Raw genomic sequence first — 21,433 nt, 5'->3', positions numbered from 1 at the left:
GAATGTGCTCCCCCCACTTTTGAATTGAAATACAATTGGTTTAAAAAAGATCCATAAGGGTCCATTTGGTTTCATTTTACACTCTCAATAGTTAAAGATCTATAAGGGTCCATTTGGTTTTTCTTTCAAGTACAAATTTGACACATCACTTTTTCAACTTGTAATATTTCAGGAATATCTATACTTTGACTCTACGGGTTGAGTACTTTGTCCACCACTGTGCTCTGTCCATTGGTGTAAAGTAACTAAGTACATGTACTCAAGTACTGTACTTATATACAATTTTGAGATATTTTTTACTTTCTTCAGTGTTTACAATTTTCAATACTTTTACTTCTACCCCACTACATCTCAGGAGGAAAATATTGTTATTTTACTCCACTACAATGATATAAAAACTTCAGTTACTAGTTACTTTGTAGATTTTGATTATTAGTACAAAACACACTAACCACTTCAGCCCTATAAATACAGCCATTTGAAAATTGCAGATCTACAAGCTCACAATGCGCATTGTGAGCTTGTAGATCGGCTATGTTCAAAAGAGTCTTCTATCACTGTGCTCTGTACGGTTTCGAGGGCCGAAAACAGCTGATTTAATAAGCCGGACCCCAGTTTGAGAACCACTGCTATATAAACAAAGAACCTCTGTCATACAAAGAGCTGTTCAACCACTGTACTGTTCTTTATAGGTTCTGTATTCTAGTGCGTTGTTCTATAAACTGAAGCACCATTTGATTAACTGAATCTCTCTCCCTCTCCTTTTTCTCTTATCTATCTCTCCCCTTCTTTTTCTCTTCTCCCTCAACACATATACACACACACACACACACACACACACACACACACACACACACACACACACACACACACACACACACACACACACACACACACACACACACACACACACACACACACACACACACACACACACACACACACACGCACACACACACGCACACTACTAGTATATCAATTCAAAATTAGGATAATATGTAGGGGGAAAAGGGTATTACCTCTGCCATTATTTGTTGCTCTCGCAGAAATCGCAGTCGCAGAAACGCTTGCGTTCCTTCAAAGTGGAATAGCAGAATGACACTTGGTCCTGGATGGGCAGACAGAGGTGCATTATGGCCTAATCTCGTGGGAGTGCGTGGGAGGTTGGTAGTCCACCTTACATGGGCGTTGCTTCTGCCAGTGTCCTTCCATTTTTCATTTCTTTCCTCCCCTGACCAAACCCACACAAGATACATTGTTACATTAATAGTTTCCATGGCACTTGATGTCACATGGGCAGACCACAGCTAAAACATGCATGGACCTCATTTCTACGGAGGCCTCTATCTACGGGTCAGAGACAAGGTCAGAGGGAGAACGATGAGTCTGAAGTCTGTCACCAGGAACTGATGGCATCGTGACGAGCAAACCTTGGCTGTGCGAGCCAAGCCAAGGCGAAGCTGTAGGAGGGGAAATAGACACACCACCTACTGTACGTAGACGCACAGCGGAGCTAGCAACACTGCAGAGATCAACACCCCGATGCTGGAGAGGAGGGTGTGAGGGCAGAGTTCTTCGAAGTTTTTCTTTCAAGTACAAATTTGACACATCACTTTTTCAACTTGTAATATTTCAGGAATATCTATACTTTGACTCTACGGGTTGAGTACTTTGTCCACCACTGTGCTCTGTCCATTGGTGTAAAGTAACTAAGTACATGTACTCAAGTACTGTACTTATATACAATTTTGAGATATTTTTTACTTTCTTCAGTGTTTACAATTTTCAATACTTTTACTTCTACCCCACTACATCTCAGGAGGAAAATATTGTTATTTTACTCCACTACAATGATATAAAAACTTCAGTTACTAGTTACTTTGTAGATTTTGATTATTAGTACAAAACACACTAACCACTTCAGCCCTATAAATACAGCCATTTGAAAATTGCAGATCTACAAGCTCACAATGCGCATTGTGAGCTTGTAGATCGGCTATGTTCAAAAGAGTCTTCTATCACTGTGCTCTGTACGGTTTCGAGGGCCGAAAACAGCTGATTTAATAAGCCGGACCCCAGTTTGAGAACCACTGCTATATAAACAAAGAACCTCTGTCATACAAAGAGCTGTTCAACCACTGTACTGTTCTTTATAGGTTCTGTATTCTAGTGCGTTGTTCTATAAACTGAAGCACCATTTGATTAACTGAATCTCTCTCCCTCTCCTTTTTCTCTTATCTATCTCTCCCCTTCTTTTTCTCTTCTCCCTCAACACATATACACACACACACACACACACACACACACACACACACACACACACACACACACACACACACACACACACACACACACACACACACACACACACACACACACACACACACACACACACACACACGCACACTACTAGTATATCAATTCAAAATTAGGATAATATGTAGGGGGAAAAGGGTATTACCTCTGCCATTATTTGTTGCTCTCGCAGAAATCGCAGTCGCAGAAACGCTTGCGTTCCTTCAAAGTGGAATAGCAGAATGACACTTGGTCCTGGATGGGCAGACAGAGGTGCATTATGGCCTAATCTCGTGGGAGTGCGTGGGAGGTTGGTAGTCCACCTTACATGGGCGTTGCTTCTGCCAGTGTCCTTCCATTTTTCATTTATTTCCTCCCCTGACCAAACCCACACAAGATACATTGTTACATTAATAGTTTCCATGGCACTTGATGTCACATGGGCAGACCACAGCTAAAACATGCATGGACCTCATTTCTACGGAGGCCTCTATCTACGGGTCAGAGACAAGGTCAGAGGGAGAACGATGAGTCTGAAGTCTGTCACCAGGAACTGATGGCATCGTGACGAGCAAACCTTGGCTGTGCGAGCCAAGCCAAGGCGAAGCTGTAGGAGGGGAAATAGACACACCACCTACTGTACGTAGACGCACAGCGGAGCTAGCAACACTGCAGAGATCAACACCCCGATGCTGGAGAGGAGGGTGTGAGGGCAGAGATCCAGCTAGTCCACACTCAAACCATTAATGGGCCATTAGATTTGACTAGTCTGTAGGCTATGGTTGAAACACACACAAACAAACACACACACACACACACACACACACACACACACACACACACGTGTGTGTGTGTGTGTGTGTGTGTGTGTGTGTGTGTGTGTGTGTGTGTGTGTGTGTGTGTGTGTGTGTGTGTGTGTGTGTGCATGTGCGTGCGTGCGTGCGTGCGTGCGTGCGTGCGTGCGTGCATGCACAGTTTTTGCACACGCTCATGCGCACACTCCCCAGTGTGCAACTATGACATCGCATGCCGCCCACCGGCATATGCCCGGTGGCCCGCTGGGCCTGTGGGCCACCCAAAAATTAAAATTAAGACGTTTTTTTTGTATTTAATTTTTTTGTATTTTTGCTCCTGTGTTGTGATTATTACGGTCATTTCTGGGTCGCGCGGCCCAATTATTAGTTACGTTAATGTTTGGGCTGGGATGCTTTACAGCAGTGGCATAATTTACATAGGGTTAAAACAGTGAACCCCCCCGTTGACAAAACGGTGCGGGGGGTGGTGGGCTGTTTCGGACCAAAATGCCAGGGTTGAATTTTGGTCCCAGTCCGGCCCTGACAGCATCACTACACTCACAAACCCATTATAGCTCAATTTATGCTCCATTGTTTGTCGGTGTTGTGCACGAAAATAGCCAACCTATATGCTCCTTTTTTTTTTTACGGAGAAGTGAATGGATTTTCATGAAACTGCGGGAATTACATGCCAAAGATATTTTGGTCAATAAGATCACGGTCAAAATGACATCAGTAAAATCAGGGATGAGCAGAATTGTATATGATATCACACACACACACACACACACACACACACACACACACACACACACACACACACACACACACACACACACACACACACACACACACACACACACATGGTGATATATGGCTAATCTTAAGCCATAGGAATAACAGTTAGTACAGATTTGTACTTTACCCTGAGTTTCATGGTTCAAGAGGTCAAGAGACTGAAGCACTGAAGTGATTGAACAACGTTAATAGTTCATTATTGAACATTTGCTGTATCTGCAGCTGCTTATCTATCTGACTTTATACGTTAGGTTCTTTGCAAAGTTTGGTGTCACATAGCCTAATATGACTTCTTTGAAGGTTTTCTTGTAATCCAAGAAATAATACTAAACCGAACCAATGGCTAGAATGGGGCAGAATCTCAGAATGTGGCCATAATGTATTTGAGTCAATATGTCACAATTTGACATGCCTAAAATAGACCCATATGCCTTATGCTGAAGGGGGAACACATTGTGATGGGGATAAGCACCTTTTGGCACAACACGAGATCCACGCCTTCTTTTTATTACATTTTTACGAGCTCCACGCCTATCATCTCGTAAAGACTGGTCCTTGACCTAAGTTGCCCACTCTGACTTTTTATCCAAATCGTTGGCCCATACCGGCCAGGAGAGGGCGCCCGATACAAGACTGGAGTCACTGGACTCCATCAACAACAACCCATCCTCCAGGCCACACGCACAAGCCGACACAACACACAGGAGTACATAACGTTGGTCCCCGTATTATGTGATATATACCGATGCAAATAGCTGAAATGAGCTTAAATGAACAATTAATTATAATGAGCTCTGACTGAGAGCTTCTGCTATGGGACAGTATTATCCCTGTGTTGGTGGATATTTGGCGTCGTCATGTGGATGGCTCTGCTGCACTGAAGCACCTGGTGGTCGCCAATCAGGTTTGATTGATTGAATACTTCATTAACAGCAAAATAGTACAGAGGTACAATCATACAATAATGCTAAAAGGATAACACAAAAAGTCCTAAGGCCTTGTCCGACTTGTTTACATTGAGGTCATGTTCTTGGAACAGTTTTCACCCGGCTGCCGTCAAGTCAGACTGCTGAACAAGGCATGAGCCTGATGACAGACAGGCTATGCTGTCAGGCTGGTCTCGGACCTTTGCTCTTCCTTGGACCTACCTGTGGCTTATACCAGGGACAACGTCAAGTGACTTGACTTTTTTTCTTTGCTCTTCCTCATGGACCTACTTGCGGATTATAGCCTATACCACCAGTACGTGACATACTGTACGTCAGTCTACTTTATGTGGATTATGCGGTCGACACGACACGCACTGACATTTTGCACCTATAAGTTTAGTACAGTATATCATGCACAGTATAGGCTACTAGTCTGTACGTCTGCTGCTATGCTCACGCACCTTCTTCTTCTTCTTCCCCTTCTTATTGTTTTCTATAGAAATAACGATATGATGGGACCTATGCACGAAAACGAATTTCACCCACTTTTTTACTCTAAACCTGTGATGTGACAATAAAACTGATTCTGATTGTGATTCCGAGGTCCTGTGTATTCAATTCATAGACATTGATTTAAAGACATACAATAACCATACTCTCCTGAGATTAAAATAGCCTAAATAAATAGAGCAAGAAGAGGAAATCTAAATAGGCCTACTAAATAGCCTACAGAGGTAGTTATGTGACAGCTGTTGTGTCTGATTTTAAAGGATGATTGTAGCCACTGGGTGGCAGCACAACAAACTGCATGCGGTTTATTGCCTGCTGACCAACAAATCATATAGTAGGCTAATCAAACTTTTACTAGTAAGGAAGATTTACTAGTAAGGAACAGTCTAACACAGTAGTTCTCAAACTTCTTCGTGCCAAGGAGCCCCAAATTGATATGTATTTGGCCGCGGACCCCTCATCTGAAGTGAAAATGCTTTGTGCCAGGGACCCCCAAAAGAGAAGATTCATGTTACAAAAATTCAGAAAATCTACAAAAAGTTTTTCAAAAGTGTTCAAAAATGGCAGATGTAGGCCTACAAGCTCGCAGTGTGGCACGAAGTGACGCCCTGTGAGCTTGTAGATCTGCTATTTTTGAATAGCCAATTAATATAAATGGATAAAGTGGTTAACATTATTGTGATGCTATATTAACTACTTTTGCTGGGGACCCCCTGAAACCCCCTCAAGGACCCCTGGGGGTCCGTCCCGGCCACTTTGAGAACCACTGGCACTACACTACACATCCATGATTTGCACCGCTGTGGGAACTGGGAACGGTGTGTAAAATATTAGCTTAAACGGTGGCTTTGCTTTCCTTTTGAGCCTTTGGAAATGAGAAATCATTTGGATTTGGTGCAACGTGGGTAGTATGATAGTTTTAAACAAAGGTTACTGGGCCCAAATTAATATCCCATTCCCCGGACCCCACTTTGAGAACCAGTGAGGCCAGTGTTGCCAGATTTTGTGAGAGAACAAATAAGCAATCAGGTCTAGCCCAAAAGAAGTGACCATGCCAGTGCCACACGAGCACTTTAAACCTATATTGGCTATTTAAAAAATACCGATCTACAAGCGCGTTGTGAGCTTGTAGATCTGCTATTTTCAAAATAGAATGTGAAATATTTTTTGAAACATTCTAGTATAAGTAACACAAATCTGGTGCGGGAGTCCCTGGCACAAAACATTTTCAGATGAGGGGTTAGGGACGAATACATATTTGGGGTATTTCTAATTTACATTTTTAATTTTGGGGTCCTTGACCTGAAAATATTTGAGAACCACTGGTTTAAAAATGAAAAAAATAAATAAATGGAAACAAGCCCAAATAAGCAACTACACCTTAGAAAGAAGGCCCAAAAAAAAAACGCAACCCGCAACTACAATATTTACAAGCAACTTTACAGAAAAACAAGCCCAAGTCGCTTATAATAAGCAGACATGGCAACGCTGACCAGGGGCATGGGGGGGATTCAGCGAGAGAGAAGGAGTTAACATGATGATGATAGATGTGTCCAGCCTGGCAGCTGATTGGTCACAAGTTGAGGCTTGGGATGGACAAGTCGCTCTGCAGTGCGTTACTGTAAAAGTCACTCACAGTGTGGGACTGCTGCTGAGATCCAGACTTCCATTAACATCAAGGAACGGATTTAGCGGGCTCTATAAATGTGTGCGTGTTTTCTTTTACATGTTCAGATGGAGATAGTTTGACATTTCTCCTGAAGTCCGTTATTTCTCTGACCGAGAGAGAGTGCGCGTCTACTGTTATTATTCCAGCCTCTCCGCGGTCGAAGGAGTCTCGGCCACTGTCAGTTGATTCATGGACACTCTGCGGATTTCACATAAACACAGTTCTGTCCAGAGGTTGATACGGTGATAGCTTCATTTATTAAATATTCAGGTATGTTATTACAATGTTTTTTTGGGGGGAAAAACCCCTTGCAATTTTAAATCTATTGCATTTATTCTATACAGGCTAGGAGTACAATCGTTTACAGCAAGTAAAGCCTATTGGCATTTTGTTGAATAAACAAGTTGTTTTGTTTTTCAGTAATCTATAGGCTAATATACACTGAAATAGATGATTTTCCTATGATATAAACTGAATGAATAGGCTACCACTTTCAATAATAGCCTACATTTTCCATTTAATGGAGTTGTCTTATGCTATAGAGTATGCCTTAGCTAATGTAAGGTAATGTAATGCTTGTATTTCATATAGGTTAGTATGAACAATGTAATCATATGAGAGAACATAATACTTTTACATTAATGTACTATTGGGTGTTGATTGGATCATGTGTGTTTCAGATTTGGACAACATGAAGTTGCCTTTGATCAGGATGGGAGTCCTGAAGATTGTGCTGCTCATCTTTGAAGCTGTTTTACTCACCAACTGTGCAAGAGGTGAGATACATCTTTTTGAGATTTTCTTTCTTTCTTTATAATTTGCTGTGCATATCGGTGATGCCCTGTCGTATCTATAGTCCTTTATTATAGTATTTGTTTGTGTTTGATAGTTTTTGTTTGTTTTTAATTAACAACCCTAGCATCCCTATTCTGGTGCTAACATTTGGCAAAAATAGCTGATCTACAAGCTCACAACACATCCCAATGCAGCTTGTAGACCAGCTATTTTCAATTAAGAGATTTGGTGTAGAGGGAAAAGGGAAGGGGCCTCCAATTAGCCAAGGGTTTGAGTGGTGCATTTGTGTTACTAAGCCCTACCCTACATACTGGCATATCGCTCTACAAGAGGGAGAACAAAGTCAGCTGTGATCGTAGAGGACATGAAAAGTGGCAACTAAAGCTAGCCTCTGCCATTCTCAAAGCCCATATTTGGAATAAAAATGCACTTGTGGCATTTTGGTCATGTGCATAGTATTGGGATACGTATCGCATCGTGACTCCTGTATCGAGAATCAGGATATGTATCATATCATGAGTTACAGTATATGCCAATACCCAGCGCTATAATACTTATAGTATAAATGTAGTTGAAGGGCTGTGGTTTGTTGTGTACCTGAAGAAAGTCTCAGCTGGATCCAACTTCTTCACACTGAGAAGCAAGAGAAGGGAACTTGAAATAAATAAATAAATAGAGCCCAAAATCAACAATGGGGAAAGAGAGAGGGCAAGCCAATGCATACCCCCACAGTGTGTGATCTTTTAAGTTGTGTGTGTGTGTGTGTGTGTGTGTGTGTGTGTGTGTGTGTGTGTGTGTGTGTGTGTGTGTGTGTGTGTGTGTGTGTGTGTGTGTGTGGGGGTGTGTGTGTGTGTGTGTGTGTGTGTGTGTGTGTGTGTGTGTGTGTGTGTGTGTGTGTGTGTGTGTGTGTGTGTGTGTGTGTGTGTGTGTGTGTGTGTGTGTGTGCGTGCGTGCGTGCGTGAGTGTGTATTCATTAGGGCTAAGTCAAACAAACACATCCATCTTCCCAGGGTGAAGGAACACCAGTCACAGTATTACAGTCCTACTCTCCTGGGATTGGCTAAGGGACAGTCTCTCACGAAAAGACTGTGTGTGTGTGTGTGTGTGTGTGTGTGTGTGTGTGTGTGTGTGTGTGTGTGTGTGTGTGTGTGTGTGTGTGTGTGTGTGTGTGTGTGTGTGTGTGTGTGTGTGTGTGTGTGTGGACTTGCTTTGCTGACGGCCTGCCATTTAGAAGTGCGTGAGAAGAAGTTAAGAGAATGAGCTTGTGGCACGCATTTAGTGCACATCTGAATGTGTGTGTGTGTGTGTGTGTGTGTGTGTGTGTGTGTGTGTGTGTGTGTGTGTGTGTGTGTGTGTGTGTGTGTGTGTGTCTGTGTCTGTGTGTGTGTGTGTGTGTGTGTGTGTAGACCTCATTGTGGTTGCCAGCAAATACTTTGTATATCAGTGATAACTCACGTGGTGCTAGTTGACCTGTCTTCAGATCATTCGTAATCATCAAAAATTGCGTGCTTAATGGGAGAAATGTGTAATTCAGAGAGAATTCCCCGGTGGAAACAAAACATGCTCTGCAGCCTCACTCCTCGTCTTTTTTGCTCGGCATGGCAGCAAATTCAAGAGGCGTCCAGTACAGTGGGTACAATACCTGCATGTGGTTATCAGGGCGTTTGGTAACGGGGCAGGTAGGGGGGCCGGCGGCGGTTTAGAAAAAGGGAGATTAGATCTATGGGCTCGCAGACGCACACAATGGCTCATTCACAGCATGGTCACCGAGCCTTCACAGTACGGATAAACCAAAAGTAAACAAGACGTGAAGGCTAAATAAGATTAGACAGGCAATTATGTATGTTTACTGATTAACAGATGTCAGGAAGAGGAGAAAACCAACAGGGGAGTCCATCTGTGTTGAGAAAAAAGGAGCACGCCTCATCGGCTGGATGATTTATCGGTGGGGATCTTCACTGACTGGTTGCAGCACAAAAAAAAAAAAAAAAGTATGCAGTATGTTTTTCATATTTCCTCTCTGGAAGCGATCGGAGATAGAAACAGCTGAAACACAGACAGATACATAGTTGGCCGACAGCCCGTGAGATGGTTTTGAGTGATGTCTAGATTAGTCGGTCTATGAACGAGTCTGTATTATATATGGCCAATATTTTGACAGGAAGTGATGATACAGCGGAGTCTGTGTTTATGATCCAATTGTATCAGCTCTGCATTGATATTTTTTTAAATACAGTCAGTGGTTCTGATGAGAGACATGTGCTTTCCTGGAGAAGCAGAGGCTGAGACAGCAGTAAAACTGTCCCCATAAAATTTAACAGTGTATGATGACATCTTAGACAAATGCAAATGAAATTATACAAGATGATGTGGCCCTTCTGGCTTATGTGTGAAACAGTAGAAAACACATTTCAAGTGTTATTTTACAGCATTTACAGCATTTATCAAATGTTCCTCTGTTGACAATAAGTTAGAGTGAGTTAACGTTTTCAAGCCTGCTGCTGTTGCTCGATCAGATCAGATCTGAGTCCACCCAGATCCAAGTCTACCCCAACACACACACACACACACACACACACACACACACACACACACACACACACACACACACACACACACACACACACACACACACACACACACACACACACACACACACACACACACACACACACACACACACACTCTCGCACGCACGCACGCACACACAAACAAGCACATGTTCACACACCTTTCACAGAACTTGAGTTTCAGGACGTAACTATTGTTACGTAGAACCCCCTCAGAACCCCCATGCCTCCTCCAAGCTCCCTTCCTCCCCCATCTGTTACCCCACAAGCTCCCAGCAGCTGGGGGGGGGGGGGTGCCTACTGATGTGTCCCAGCAGACCTTCTAATGTGGTGACAGACCAGGGGACCGCTGTGGTACACTAGCTGTGGAATGCAGCAGGCAGGATATATGGACTTGCTGTGTGCTTTGCAGAGCTGCACTCAGGGCAGACGAGAGAGACTTGAGGTGTCTCTACTATTGACCAGGGGCTATGTGTGTACGACATACAATTGACCACATTCACACACGTCATTGTTGTATTACTCATTTTCTATCACAATACTTGTATTATACCTTGTATTTTAAATGTTGGACATTGTTAGAACAGTCTGGCTGAATCTTCCATACCAACATTTCACTACACATGTATGAGCATGTGATGACTAAAATCTCTTGAATCTTGGATCTTTTGTGATTGAAACCAAATTGAGATGTTTTAAAATGTATTTTTTTCTTCTTCAGAACAGGCAGATACATCTACCAGTTACAGCACTAGTGAATATTTTGGGGGGAAGGAAAGCTTAGACCGTGACTAACGTACGCAGCCGCTGTGTTGTCACTAACACGACTCAGTTCAATTTTACGGTTTTAACACTAGGCACATGTATACTCATCTACACCTTTGGAGCCATCTGGAGAGATTTAGAGCATACAAAACTGCTCTGCAAACCTTTTGGAAAATATACATTTTATAGCAGAGTTACATCATGGCTCCATAACAAGAAGGTACTATGAGATAAATTGTATGCCAAGGGCCTTTAAAATCACAAGGCCATTTGGCTCCCACACAGTTTTCCATTTCCTTTAAACGTAATGAGGCTAGTTTCTCAGTAACCAAATACCCCAAAGTCCTCTTATTTTTTAAATAGGGTCTGAACAGTAAGAAGGTAAAACACGGTAGTGTTTTGGCACATGGGTCCATCTGGAGAAGGTGGGGGAGAGTGGACAGATGGGGAGAGAAAGACAGAGGCATTTAGAAAGTACTACTGTGTACACATTAATATTGTGTCAATTTTTACACTCCCAGGAGTTTTTGTGTTGCATTTTTATCATGCTAACTAAAGCCCAGGGTTTAACCACTTTCACCCTGGCGTCCCTATTTATATATAAAATAAAATAAAACGTTATTTTTATTCCCTTTAGCAAAACATTCCTTGACACAGACTGCTTACCTTAATAAAAATAAAAATGTGATGCAACGCATTGTAAGCTTGTAGATCGATTGTGAAGAAAAAAAACAGTTTCATGTTTGAATTTGGTTTTACTAATGACAACACAAATAGGACTTGCGGTGACGTCATTTTACTGTATAGATACAAACTCCACTCCATTCCAATTCTTTACTGTGTGACTGCTTGATACAGCACCTCAGAGTGCTTTGTGTTACCCAAACCAATTTATGACCAGACAAACTACAAGTCCTTTCTGCCGTCCCCCCTTACACATGTACCAACCTCTCTTATCCGTGCCTCTCTTTGCATTTCCTCTCGTTTATTACCAGTGTAAAGTCGAGGGAAGTGAATTAAGTTAATGTGCCGTCGTTAAAGCAAGGCATAATCTGACCTTTACTCCCACCCAGCCTTTCCATGCTCTCCATAACCCCCCTATTTACTGAGTCTGGGTCCATTTGCAGGGAACAATGGACGGATTATTATGTGCTGTGGTCCCCCAGGTTGGACATGGCAACAGTAATTAATTTTAAACACTCCTCATCCCCGTAGACGGGGCTTATTTGCCGTCTATTAGAGTACACTGTGGACGAGGGACTTGCTTTACTGACGGCCTGCCATTTAGAGGTGCGTGAGAAGAAGTTAAGAGAATGAGCTTGTGGCACGCATTTAGTGCACATCTGAATGTGTGTGTGTGTGTGTGTGTGTGTGTGTGTGTGTGTGTGTGTGTGTGTGTGTGTGTGTGTGTGTGTGTGTGTGTGTGTGTGTGTGTGTGTGTGTGTGTGTGTGTGTGTGTGTGTGTGTTTTATTAAGCATGGTGAAATTGCTCTGTGAAAAGTCATGATAATGAGATATCCAAGGAGCAGAAGGCAATTTGAAAACCTCAGAGGTATACCAGCGGCTATTCTCTCCCAACTGAATCTCCATTATAACCAGGTGGAAATAATATTCCCAGTTTCTGTGATCCTGATGGAGACCATACATTGTTGTGGTGGTGGTGTTGCGACCGCAGGCTGCCAACAGTACACACTGGTCCCCATCTCTCACTCCCCCTGCACCCTAGTGACCCCGCCAAATCTGTGAAAGTTAGAGGAAACGTTTTGAGAGAGGAATGTGTCAAACCTCACTCCTCGGAGGGGAAAGAAAGGAAAGGGTTGCAGAGAGGAGGGGAGCTGTGATAAGTAGCCATAATGAAGGTCAGCGGGTGTTTACTTTAGCGGGGTCATATAATCCCTGTGAGTAACCCTCCCTCATTGACTGACTTTTAATGGACACTTCAATTAGCATTCATATGGGATTTCAAGGGGGCGTTATCTGTCTCCTGGTATTTTCAGCTGTATGCTAATGCTCTCATGCGATAGCATTTTTGGAAAAACTGAGTGAATAATATGAAGGTCTCGCTGTATACAATGCTCATTAGTTTGTTTGGCCAGTTGGCTGTGGATGTGGTTTCAGACCACACACACTCTTCCTGTTGGCAGAATGGAGTCAGGTTCTGTTAAATAGAATTCCTTTTGCCCCCGTTAACCTTCACAAAACCCATGGAACTCCTTACAAAGTGCCACGAAGCTGTCAGCCTGTCACCATTCAAATGATAATTGACCTCTCTGTTCGGTTAGCACAATTGACCAAGCATAGTTCAGAACAACTGATTCTGAACTGACTGCGTTTTCAAACATTTTGGTAAGGTTCCTGTCTAATTAGAATATAAAAATGTTCTTTAGATATTCCATGGTCTTCCAAGTTGTTGTTGATGTGATGTTTCAAAGCCGTTCCATGGTTTGTCTGAGGCTGCCAAGGCCAGGGGCTGCTGTGCTACACCCTTGGCCAGAGAGAAGGGTCTTTAGCCATTGGAAGAGAGCCTGTATATAGGTGGGGGTAAGGGGGCCGCCCTGCTGGAACCTTACAAGTGACCTTACAATAACATTTCAGTTCCACAGTGGGAAGTGTTTGTCTTGCGCAACCCTTCTTTCTCAGCCTCCTTCTTCTCTCTGCTCCCACTCTGCTCCGATCCGTAGTAGTCGTTTTTTTTCTCTCTTTTTTTTCTTTCAAGGAGTGAAGCCCCCCCCCCACCACCACCACCATTCCCCCTGTCGCTTTGTGTTCTGCAGCTGTTCACTCAGTCACTTAGTGAGTGAAATGATGAGAATCTCATGGTTCCCCTCTCTAACCCCCTCAACAGGAGAAGCCAGGCCTGTTCTCCTGTAAATTTTAACATGTGGATTTATGCCTGGACATGGGGGCTGCAGACGGGGCAGATATCATGGCTCCCACCCTCTCATCTCCTCTCTCGCTGCAACTCTGTTCCTCTTTTCTCTCCCACATTGCTTCTCCATCCACATAGGTTCTTCTCGCTGCATGTCTTGATCCTCCATGTGCCCTCCTCTCTTACATCTGCATCGAGCATGGCTGCAAAAACAACGCTATAGAGAAAGCCATGGCAAATAAAGTCAAAGCAAGGCAGCGTTTATTTAAGGTGCACAGTTCCCACCGGGTGTCTCAGCACACAGTACATTCAAATAGAACAGATCAATAAAAATATAATAAATACAATAAAACAACATAGAAAACAACATCTCATACAAATGAAAAATCAGTAGAGGTGTGAGGATACACATAGATAAGGTACGGTACAGTAAACACATACATATACATATGCATAGCTACACACTGGACACACATCTATTGTATATGCATACTTACACACATACAAATGTATATGTACTGTATTACATACTATACATACATACACACATACGAATGTATACTGTATTTACATACCCATACATTATACACACAAACAATCATCTGTTTTCTCTCCGTGCACTTGATGTTAGACTTGTTGTTTGGACTTCACAGGTTAGGGCAAGTCTTTTCATTGTGGTGTTGATGAATAACGGATTGATATAACTGTAGAAATATAATCTACAGCTCCATCTTGTATACTTGTTTTCTGTGCTTGCCGCAGCCTGTTTGAGTCCAGGCTGCTCCGGGTTTATCTTTACTTATCAGAATTCCAAATCACAGAGGTACCTGTTGCATGTGATGTGAAGATGAATGACCTCTCATAGTTTACATTTGTGTGCCTCCAGTCATTCCCAGACATTCAGTCCTCAAGGTTAACCATTGTCTTTGGGAGTTTCATGAATTACTTATTTCAAGTTATGAATTACTGTATTACTATACTATACTCTATATACTATAAACTCTCTCTCTCTCTCTCTCTCTCTCTCTCTCTCTCTCTCTCTCTCTCTCTCTCTCTCTCTCTCTCTATATATATATATATATATATATATATATATATATATATATATATATATATATATATATCTTCGCTGCTATAGTTTTTCCTTGTTTTTCCTCGTCATTTCTCTTCTCTCCTCTTTCTTCTGAATGTTTCATTAAGAGTCACCAGCCGTTCGGACCCGCCCATCCACCCTCTCCCTTCCCACCTCCCTCCTGCCTCCTCTTCCATGTGTTTTGTTCTCCAGTTAAAAGGTTGATTGAAAGTTATGGTGGCAACAGCAATGGCTGGCTGAGCCTGAAGAAAGCTGAGGCAAAAGGATGCTTGGAATAACGAGGCCTGAATGAGGCCTTCGCTGCCACGAACACGCACCCCGGACCCTCCTTCCAAGTTCTCCCCCCCCTCCGTCGGACCTCGCTTTCAGTTTGCCTCCGATGGGCTTCAATGAGACCTCACATGGCTTTCTGCCTTTCTCACTTCCACTTTGTTTTTCATTAAGAATTCTTTTGACAGAGCTTGGAAATTGTCCTTGCATAGTCCCTATTGATTAAGAGTACAAAGAGACTGGCTTGGGTGATTACCAGTCACAGTATGTCAAAAAGGGCGGTTTCATGAGATTGTAGGCTGTCGGAATTAATTCAAACTCACTTTCAGTACCTCTCTGTTTCTCTCTCTGTCTCTGTCTCTGTCTTACTCTCGCTCTCTGTCTCTCTCTGTTTCTCTGTTTCTCTGTTTCTCTGTTTCTCTGTCCGTCCGTCCGTCCGTCCGTCCGTCCGTCCGTCCGTCCGTCCGTCCGTCCGTCCGTCCGTCCGTCCGTCCGTCCGTCCGTCCGTCCGTCCGTCCGTCCGTCCGTCCGTCCGTCCGTCCGTCCGTCCGTCCGTCCGTCCGTCCGTCTGTCTCTCTCAGAGCAAAGGCAAAGAATTGTAAAGGCAAGGGACCTATTACTGTAGGTTTATAATGAATGGAAAAATATGTCCCCGCTTTGACTTTAGGAGTGGAATGGGACAGGAGAGAGGAGAGGAAAAATCATTTCAGAAGCTCAGTATAATCTGTCATTTTTTATAGCCAGGCTACTGCTACACCAGACTGGAATCCCGCACCATGCAGTGAAACTGATTTGATTTCCTCATGCACGGGGACGTGAATTTGGACTTTGGATCCGACTCTGACCATGATGCACCTAGTCTGCTGCTCATGGTGATTCAGTTATTATAAGGTTTCTGGATGGTGATTCATTATTAGCTAGCCTTCTTTTATGCGTTGGTTTCCACAACACTGCTGTATGTGTGACTCAAGTTCTGTTGCAAATAATTACAGCAGTGCCTCCGTTCTTGTCATTTAAGCTCTAAACGTAAGTTGCGCCAGTTAAAGAACGTCGTAACCCAGCGAGCAAGGTCGATTATTGAGGAAGATAAGGTCATAAGCTGGAGTGGGAGAGAGAAAGAGAGAGAAAGAGAGAGATGGAGACAGACAGGCTGGCAGACAGAGACGGATTGAGGGCAGTGACCTTTGTGGGACTCGCTGGGCGTAAGGTGAACCGGTAAAGCGCTGAACAAATTGTCACTGTGAAAGGGCGGGTACCACCACATAATGACAAGCACAACGGCCCTGCGCTGACAGATTGATTTCAGACAATATTCTGGGATTGTCGAGGGGCCCCACTGCTGTCAGTGAGAGCTTTAGCCCCCCCACCACCACCACCACCACCACCTCTGTCTCCGTGCACATCTCCCCCTTTCCCTGGTCTCTCTCTCTTGTTGTCTCGTCACCCTGGCACCCCACCCCCCACCTCTCCCCCAGTCTGTCCCCTCCCTGCCTCCCTGAATCGCTCCTTTCTGCACCAAACACTCCTGCTACATCACATTCTGTCACTGAGTCGCCCTTGAAAGGGCCCCGTTGACAAAGGTGCTGCTGTAAAGCGCTTCCCAGTGTGATGGAGATTGGACTGTCCTCAGACTAGAGACAGTGGTGTTGGGTTACGGGAGGCTGAGAGATGGAGGGGCCACTCGGTACCAGGACAGGTCGTCATCGTTTTGCAGATGTGACTTTAGTGGGACTGCCTGTGACCACAGCACACTTACACTGTGTAAGTGTGCTGTGGTGTGCTGTGCTGTGTGTATGTGCGTGTGTGCGTGCGTGCATCTCTGTCTATGTGTGTAAGTTACACACATAGACAGAGATGCACGCACGCACGCACGCACGCACGCACGCACGCACGCACGCACGCACATACACATACACACTGGTCTGCGGGTGACAGCATGTCTGGCTCAAACCGGCCTTGTTTACAGTCTTTACGCTTGCCTGCCTGACCACAGCCGACCGGCAGTGACTCGACCAATAAAACAGCTGTATCCGATTGCACACCTCCAGAGTGGAGGCTCGACTGTGTCGACCCACGCTGGCACAATCAGTTGGATGCAGGTCGTGCGGTAAAGCCTGATTTATAATTAGTTGCATGCGGGTGTCACGCACTGAAAATAGCCAATTTACAAGCTCACAACGCATCGCGACTATAATCACAAATCAGGCTTTAGCTTTGCGGAGGAGTCAGGAGAGGGGTGAGGGGAATCGTACACAGTCAACACCCCTGCTCTGTTGACAGATAGGTCCACAAAACCACAAAGACTGTGTACCTAAGGGACGGACAGGCAAACAGAATAACAGACAGTCTAGGGGGTTTTGTTGTCAAACCAATTTAGTCCAGAAGAACTGTTTGGTTAAATACTAATCTCAAGTAAGTTAATCTGTAACCCACTCTGGTAATACAAGGCAGGTGGAGGAAAGATTATGTGCAGATTAATGAGCCTTTATATTGCTTTCTCCTAAACTTGCGTGTGTGTGTGTGTGTGTGTGTGTGTGTGTGTGTGTGTGTGTGTGTGTGTGTGTGTGTCTGTGTGTGTGTGTGTGTGTGTGTGTGTGTGTGTGTGTGTTTGTACGCATGCGTGAGCACGCACAGGCATGCCAGCCAGAGCAGCCGTGCATGTGCGAGCGTCTCCACAATGTGGTCTTGTAGTCGCCAATGCGTTGCGTCCATCTCCAAACATATTATAAGGACTGCGATAAACAGGTGCTCGTCTGTGCCCTGTTGTGTACGCCATACACACGCCTTCAGACAGAGAGAGAGAGAGAGAGAGAGGGGCTGCTTTACTGTGTCATGTGGCCGAGGCTGATCCCAGGCCAGGGAGTGGGGTGTGAGATTGCTGGGATTCCTGGTTACTACCGCATGGGTTTACCTAATCCCCTTCACTCCCCCCGCTGCCCTCCACTCTTTATGAGCTGTGTGTTAAAGGAGGTCTCTCTGCCATCTTAGCTTCTGCTCCCTGCCACTCTCTAAATCAACCCTCCTCCCTTTAACCCGTGGCCCCCGACTCTTTTCTTCCACAGCCGCTCGCTCGCCCCTTCCTGGTACCTCCTGTCCTCTCTAGTAGCTTTCCTTCTCTGCTCCCTCTCTCTCTCTCTCTCTCTGCCCCTTCCTATCTTTCCCTATCTAGATTTTCTCTTCCCCTTCCTCCCCCCCTCCCTCTCCCTCTTCTTGCCTGTATCCCTGATAAGTGGCCCTAAGCACACACTCTGCCCCTGTGTGTGCACCATGCCTTAGCCTAATGGAGTGAGATAAAGCAGCTAGAGAGCCACTCACTGTGAGCTCTTTATGATAGGACGAGGCCAGTGGTTTGCAACGCTGCAGGCGGTGCCGATTGTGTAGAACACATGGAGGATATAGTCAACAAAACCGGATTGTTTTTGATTGTTTTTATTAGAAATCGATCGTGCAGCATATAAACTGCAGGTCCAGTGTATCCTGTTATAAATTATCCTCTCGATCCGTGAGTCGAAGGCTTGCAAGTGTTCCGTGCTTTCAAGCAATCTGAGCAATCCTTCACACATGATGACAGGAGGTACGGCGAATATAGCCGGCAGTCCTGTGATGCACTATAGACATAGATGTACTGTAAGTAGTAGACACATGCACACACATGCTTGCACACTCACACACACACCTTTCCCCCATTGGAAGCAGCTGGGGTCGGTAGAAGGCATTCACGTCTAATGAAATATAGCAGCTCAGAGTTCAAAGGCTCCACAGTAGGGCCTGTTAGAAGCAGGCCGCGTGATGGAGATGTTTCCAGAAGCTTTATGACGCTGGAGTAATTTCTCTTTTTTTTTTCATCTTTTCTTTTTTCCTCCGTTCGTTTGATGGAGTCGGCAGGGATCTTGTTGTTCTGGAGCCATTAGGGAAGGAAGCAAGAGCAGATTCACTGATGTTTGTTTTAATAAGGGAAGAGAGGCTGCTTCCTTTTTTGGCTTTGAAGTAAAAAAAACGGCCCTATATATCCCAATGAATCTGCATTAATGAGCCAAATTGGCCAGAGCATCTTATTCTCTTTTAGCCCATTTTGTTTAATTATACCCCACCCCCCACCCCCCTTTGCTCTTTCTCTAGTCTCCTGGACTCTCATGTCACCCAATAGCTTCTACTCCTCTACCATTCCCACCACTGAAGCAGTCGCTATTCAGCCCACATCAGATGGTGCCGAAGAAAGAGCCATTGTCCTGGCTGGTCTTACCCTGGTCTTATCTATTGATTGGAAAGCCGAGAGGGGAAAATAAAAGGTATTGATTACCACACTGGGTGAAGTCGCTGGGCAGGACGTCTGGAGGGGTAAGAAAAGGCGGCATTCTTTCCCCTCCGCTTCCCCGCTGCTGTCAGAACACTCTCTCTCTCTCTCTCTTAACACACACACACACACACACACACACACACACACACACACACACACACACACACACACACACACACACACACACACACACACACACACACACCCATCCTCCCCTTTTCACCCCCCCCCCCCTCACCTGGCCTCTACTCTTGAATTGCTGGGGTGGCTCTCTCTCCTGGCGATTTTTATCTCCGCTTGTGAAATGTATAGCCTGGCGCAACAGTGGTCTCTGAACAGAAGCACTGGCCTTTCACACACTCCCCATGCCATGGTGCCTGCCTCACCTTTCCCCTGCACCCAACCTCCTCGAGTCCCAAGTGAAGTCACTGGTGCCGGGTTTCGTTTTCGGGCTTTCATGTGTCTTTTTTGTTGTCTTGCTTTTTTAATGTAATTTATTTGCGCTCTTGTTTTGCCTCACTTGAACTGTGGCTGTGGGGCACACAAATCCCATTGTGCTCTAAAACTGCCCCTGAGGTTTTAAGAGATGCACTGTAGGATGATATTTCCCTAGAAGCACCGGTTCCATTAAACTTGCTTTCTTCCCTGTGCCGCTGCCATGTTAATGTGGTCTGCTGTTGCATGGTCTGCTGGACTAAAGTCTAAGTCATGTACCCTGTAGTACAATGGTGCTGCTTTCCCCAAATAACACATACACAAAGTTAACGTGTCATGATGCAACACGTTGTTGACCTTTGGGCAAGCGATACCCTCGCACGATGGAGTATTTACATTAAGCTTAACACCAGCACTGCTGAGAAACAGGAAGCAGTCTCTAATTTGTCTTACACCCCTTCCCTGCCTTTTAAGTCTTTGTGTAAATACTGCATATTGAAGACAAATTCTCCCGGATCCATGTTTATAAAAGTATTGAATCGTTACAGTCTGATAGCGTGTAAAGGGGCTGTTGATACACAAGACATGTTGTGTTTGGCTGGAGATTTAAAGAGAAAATCCCTTTCATTTCAAGGATGTTTGGTGTAGTTTAAATAACCACGTTCTGGCTGTGTTGGACTGACTGTGTTGCGTGCATCATCAAGTTGTTCTCATTGCGGTTTGTTCAGACCCAGGTGTTCTCTATTGGAACGTCTGTCAGCGGACGAGCCAACCCTTTATTGATGTGTTTGCAATGACTATAAAGACCAAAGCACTGGAATGGAGAAAAATGCATGTACACATTGTTACAAACCCACAGGTGTTTTGTAAAAGAGAAAATGAATGTGGAGAGCCATGCCAGCACATCTGAACGCTGCTTTAGCTTGGCGGCCTCTGTACATTATTGTGCGTGTGTGTGTGTGTGTGTGTGCGTGTGTGTGTGTGTGTGTGTGTGTGTGTGTGTGTGTGTGTGTGTGTGTGTGTGTGTGTGTGTGTGTGTGTGTGTGTGTGTATATATATATATATATATATATATATATATATATATATATATATATATATATATATATATATATATATATATATATATATATATATATATACATATATATATATACATATATATATATATATATATATATATATATATATATATATATTTACTAATATAAAACCTTGAGTACCAAATTGAGTGCTCGAGTCCTTTCTTTGTGTTCAGTCGATTGGCCCATAGAACAGTTTTTAGATTCTTTTGTTCATTATGACATTTTCTAATTGCTCTTCATAGATGCCTGCATGTCAGCT

At 44.2% G+C, this 21,433-nt stretch overlaps 1 protein-coding gene across 2 annotated transcripts in view; it reads left to right on the top strand.

The window, feature by feature from the left end:
• The first annotated feature begins 6,970 nt into the window (after positions 1–6,970).
• LOC308074291 (fibroblast growth factor receptor-like 1) overlaps positions 6,971–21,433 on the top strand; it is a 29,353-nt gene continuing 14,890 nt past the window's right edge. The window contains exons 1-2 of one of the 2 annotated variants that reach the window (XM_080413681.1): positions 6,971–7,265; positions 7,676–7,771. In XM_080413681.1, the coding sequence (XP_080269807.1) occupies positions 7,687–7,771 (85 nt within the window). In that variant the 5' untranslated portion in view covers positions 6,971–7,265; positions 7,676–7,686. Of the gene's footprint in view, positions 7,266–7,675; positions 7,772–19,476; positions 19,647–21,433 lie in introns of those variants that run through there. The other variant, XM_080413682.1, reaches the window with a different exon arrangement.

The sequence above is a fragment of the Gymnoscopelus braueri genome, assembly GCF_963280865.1.
Source record: "Gymnoscopelus braueri genome assembly, chromosome: 19".
Classification (NCBI taxonomy): Eukaryota; Metazoa; Chordata; class Actinopteri; order Myctophiformes; family Myctophidae; genus Gymnoscopelus; species Gymnoscopelus braueri.
Note: the sequence above shows the minus strand (reverse complement) of the source record. Positions and strands in the feature narration are given on the sequence as shown.